Source organism: Silene latifolia, chromosome 11 (genome assembly GCF_048544455.1).
Source record: "Silene latifolia isolate original U9 population chromosome 11, ASM4854445v1, whole genome shotgun sequence".
NCBI classification, from domain to species: Eukaryota; Viridiplantae; Streptophyta; class Magnoliopsida; order Caryophyllales; family Caryophyllaceae; genus Silene; species Silene latifolia.
In genome coordinates, this window is record NC_133536.1 from 36,032,141 (window position 1) to 36,037,226 (window position 5,086).

Consider the following 5,086-nt stretch of genomic DNA (forward strand, 5'->3'; position numbering starts at 1 on the left):
AATATTAATAATATTAATAATAATAATAATAATAATAATAATAATAATAATAATAATAATAATAATAATAATAATATTAATATTAATAATAATAATATTAATAATAATAATAATAATAATAATAATAATAATAATAATAATAATAATAATAATAATAATAATAATAATAATAATAATAATAATAATAATAATAATAATAATAATAATAATGCTACAAGTTGGACATGGCGTAAGATTTGTCAAGTTAAGGAGAGAATGAAATATGGATTCACTAATGGACAATGGAGTGCAACTCAAGGAGAATATCAGGTATCCAGTGGCTATCAATGGTTAATGGGTCAGCAGCAGGCAGTTCAGTGGTATCCTATGGTGTGGAGCAGAACTATCATTCCCAGACATGCTTTCATAGGATGGTTGGTAATGCAGGAAAGACTGATAACTAGGGACCGGTTGCTGTCTTTTGGGGTTATTACTGAGGCAGAATGTGTGATATGCTCTAATCAGACTGAGACTCATGCCCACCTGATCTATGAGTGTATGTTCAGCAGGCAATGTTGGGACCTGCTCAGTGGTTGGTTTGGTATCTCGTTTTCTCGGAGTAATGTTGTTGACTGGTTCCTGAAATGGAGATGTCCGTCTCTGATGAAGAAACAGATCGTGGGTGCTGCTATGGTAGCTTTATGGTACCACATATGGAATGCAAGGAATATCACTAGGTTGGAAGCGAAGGTTATGACACCTAGATACATCTTGATGCAGGTGAAACATGATATCCAGTTAAGATGCCGCGAGAGGAGATGGACACTAAAAGCAATGAAACTGCCTTGGGAACCATCTTTTTTATAGCTTTGTTTTGATGTATATGTAGTAATGCAAAATGAATATGGTAAACATTGGTGAAGATGTAACCCTTGTTTATTTCCCTAATTAATATATTTTCACAGTTTCACCAAAAAAAAAAGAAAAAAAATAATAATAATAATAAAATTTGTAAAGGTAGTATGTGGTAATCCTATTTATGGTAAGACTAATATAATATATAATAGTAATAATAAATATAAATATAATTTATGATAATAATAATAATAATAATTGTATTTCCTAATAATAATAGTAATAAGGTAATTGGCATCTTATACACCCCAAGCCTAGACTATAAATATAAGGTAATCGGAAAAGTAATTCATAAAAATAGAAGAAGGAGTTTTAGAAGACGGAAGGAGCAATTAGCGATAAAAGGTAAGATCGTCGTAATTTATGTTTATATCGCCTTATTCGATTAAGTTATCGTTTGAGAACCGTATTGACCACCGTGAACAGAGCCGTTGACCTTAGTACCTACCCTTGACCTTTGTGACTCTTATAGGACCTTTGTTGACCGTTGTTGACCACCGTGGGTGGCGAAATTGGCGTCTAAAGGGGCGGTTGTCGAGAGGTTTTAAGACGGATTTTAACCCATGTTTGCGTGACGACTTGGCTTGAGACTTGGGTGGTTGGTTTTGTCGGCACTGGGCGGTCCTAGGGGTGGTAACGGGGTGGTTGCAGTTGGTGGTTGGTACGGTGGATGTCGAGATAGTGGTTGTTGTGTGGTGTTTGTGTCGTATTTGAGTCATGGCTATTTGTATCTTAATAGTGGTTTGTCCTAGGTGGTTGTGACGGTTGGTGGGACCGCCGTGTGTTAGGGGAGACCACAGGGGTGGCCACTGGCTGTCATGGTGGTGATAAGGGTGGTGAATGTGTTGTTTGTGTTGGTTATTAATGTCGGGTTTCGAGAGGTAGTTAGGGCATAAGTGTTGAGGTTTGTGGGGGCGGTTTGGTTGGTGGTTAAGGGTTGCTAGTGGTGCCGAGTACGGTAGAGGATGATGATGACCTGTAGTGGTGGTGGTGGTCGTAGGTAATTGTAGATACCTCATTTCTGCACCTCCCGCAAACCACCCGGTGATGATTGGGCCACATGTTTGGTACACGGAACGATTTGTGACAGTTCGTAAGGTTATCGTCAAGTGGTCGCTCAAACACGTGTGTCTACCTCATAGTCGCCATCTACGCACCGATACGGTCGTTTTGGCAGTAATTAGAGTACATTTGGAGTCCGGGTGAAAACCGTCTTCATTTTTCTAATAACCGTTTAAAATGTCGAGTTAGAATGTTCTGGAACGTTCCGGATATTTCTATTCCATATATTTTCCAATCTTTTGATCTTTGGTAACATATATCCCGAGATTATCATATAAAATATTAAGGAAATAAGATTAATCCGCTATTCCATAATAGAAACGCGGAAATCTTTCTTCCGCATGAGGAAACTACTGAGGAAAAGACGCAGCAGGTGCTGCGCCTCTTCCAAGAGACGCAGTGCTTGCTGCGCCTCTTCCTCAGTCCTTTTCTGCGTATTTTTCGTATCTTTTCGAGATTCACTTCCAAAGTTTCTCCGAAAACCCTAATTTCCTCCGTGTGATTAGTATAAATAGAGACCTTCGGTCTCACATATTTCTCACGCAAGTGTCCGCCCTTCTCTTCTCCCTTTGCATTCTAAGACCGCGCTCTTGCTTTTTGGCGTCTACGTGCTTGAAATTTCGACCACGTAAGCTCGGATCCTTCTGAGTACCAGACTCGTTTTGCATGACCGACCAATTTGACCAACTCCACAATCAATCAACTTAATCAATCTTATTCGTTTTCCTCCTAGAGGGCACTTTTGTCGTACATTCAAGTCGAGCATCACTAAACGTTAACTTAGTTCATCTCGCTTCGTAAACATGTAAGTCTGAGGGTGTAAATCCTTATTTTATTATTGTTATTTATTTTCGTAATCACAATTGTAAGATTTATGTCGAAAATACTCTTAAATCCGATTTTTAAACCCTTGTTTTAAACCCTTTTTACGGATTATCAGGAGACAGACGTCGAGAAAGGACGCAGCAACTGATGCGCCTCTTCGAAGGGACGCAGCACTTGCTGCGCCTCTTCCTGAGGCTACCGCAATTCCTGCTTCCTTTCTTCTTCCTTCGTCTTCTGTTCGCCCTATTGTTTTGTTTCGTCTTCAATTGTTCATTGTTCTTTTAACATAATAATTTGAGTATAATAATTATAACATGTAAATAAATCATTAATAATTTATCATCTTTTAAATTCCCGACTTAAATCCCTTAAAATCTATATTTGCAGGTTTTCGTCATTAAAATCAATTCGGGTTTTAGAGATTCGATTCATCCATATTGAGTCCCTTGAATTCATCTTTGACATATTTTCATTCGTTTTTTATCGTTGTCATCATTAGTTCGTCATTAATAACCTGTTTAATAATTAATTCGATTAGTTTGTTTAATTTGTGTTATTAATTCTCATAATTAATCTTTTAATCTCGTAATAATTCATCCTAATTAGTTTTTATCCATGTTTTATCGTTTTTATGACCTCAATCACATGTAAATAATCTGTTAAGCACTTCCATCCGAGTCAAATAATATAATCAAGCATTAAATCACCAATGAATATTAACGATTTGCAATTCCGGTTTCACAGCCAAAACTCAACCCAGGAACAGACGCAGCAACTGCTGCGCCTCTTCCAAGGGCCTGTTCCGGTTGATTTTTGTCCCTGAAATCTCGTTTCTGTCTTGACTTAGTTTATTAATTACGTATTTAATTAACTATTAATCGTATTATCACCTAGTCTGTTTGTTTATTTATTATTCTTTCTTTTCCCAAATTATCCGTTTTAAATGTATTTTCGACATAAATCAATTAATCCAATGTAATTGTTGTAATTTTCTTTATTGTATTTTTATTGTATTTCTTTTATCGTATTGCTTGTATGCTCTCACATGTAATTAACCTAAAATTCTACCTCGACATTATTGCATGTTAAATTAGGTGATAACTGACTTAGTTAATTCTCACATGCTAGGATTAATCTAATGGATGTTGCATTGCATGCATATAATCGACAACGTATCGAGTATAGACAATTTCCCTAATCATTAGTAGAGGCCGCTATCGAGGCGGGCGGGATAAGGTGTTCGATCAAAAGAGCTTCCTAATACGTACCCTCACCCCTTACTCCAGATCTCTGTGAACATCCGTGTTCATTGGCATCCACGAGAGTCATTCTAGACATAGAATGCTAAGGGTAACGAGTTCTTGGTGTTCATTTCACTACTTTGTGTCTTGACATGGCACGAGGTATTCTAACGGTTTCCAATTTTCCACAATAAATTGGTGGCGACTCCACAAATGCAACAAAGAAAAGCTTGCTTCGCTTTTCGCCCCCGTAGGCCCGCGTCCACAGTTTGGCGACTCCGCTGGGGATAATACACTTACGTGTAGCCAAGGGTGAAACTTGAACAAGGTTAGGGAATAGTTTGTACAAGACAGTTGTCGATTTTCATAACTCGGTCTTCCTAAATCGTTTTATTCGGCCTTCCTAGGCCCAACCCAACCCATCCGTCCAATCGTCCCGTCTAGACGTTCCAAATTCTTATTTGGGCCTAAGGATGGATAGCGATTGACGTCATCCATACCATGGTACCTACTCTTGTTTGTATCAAGGACTTTCAGTACTCGAGGAAATGGACTAGGAATCGGCCTTACTCTTGTTTGGTACGAGCCTCTCCACAGACCCTGAGTTTGATTGTTCGGTATGGCAACCCACCTTTAAGCCAAAACCCTTTTAAATGCACTCAGCATCCCGTTATAATGCCTATATAAATGCTTGTACCATATGTGACCACCATTTCTAAAAAAAACCATGACGATTTTTGTAAAAATCAAAATTTCTTTCAAAATGTAAAAATTTCGAACATAAGCCCAATATTAGCGCAAAACCAGTCAAAACTCTGTCCAATTGTCGAGTCAAAATCCGGGCCTCAAAACCCATTTCAAAACCTCACTTCGAGTCCACTCTTACGACTACACTACAGTTGACTAGGACCAACATTTTCAAACTTTGTCATTTCTTCAAAAATCTCACTTGACACAAGTGGCACACTCCCACTTCACAAGTCAAACCTTTTCTTTGAGTAAGTGTGCTAGAATGGTCGATCGTGTTTTGATTTGTCGTCGATCTCTTATCCAGTTTTCAAGAT

At 37.9% G+C, this 5,086-nt stretch overlaps 1 protein-coding gene across 1 annotated transcript; it reads left to right on the forward strand.

The window, feature by feature from the left end:
• The first annotated feature begins 255 nt into the window (after positions 1-255).
• Positions 256-846, forward strand: LOC141613238 (uncharacterized). The gene has a single exon (XM_074431979.1). It carries the CDS (start codon positions 256-258, stop codon positions 844-846), a length of 591 nt encoding a protein of 196 aa, XP_074288080.1.
• Positions 847-5,086: the final 4,240 nt, after the last annotated feature.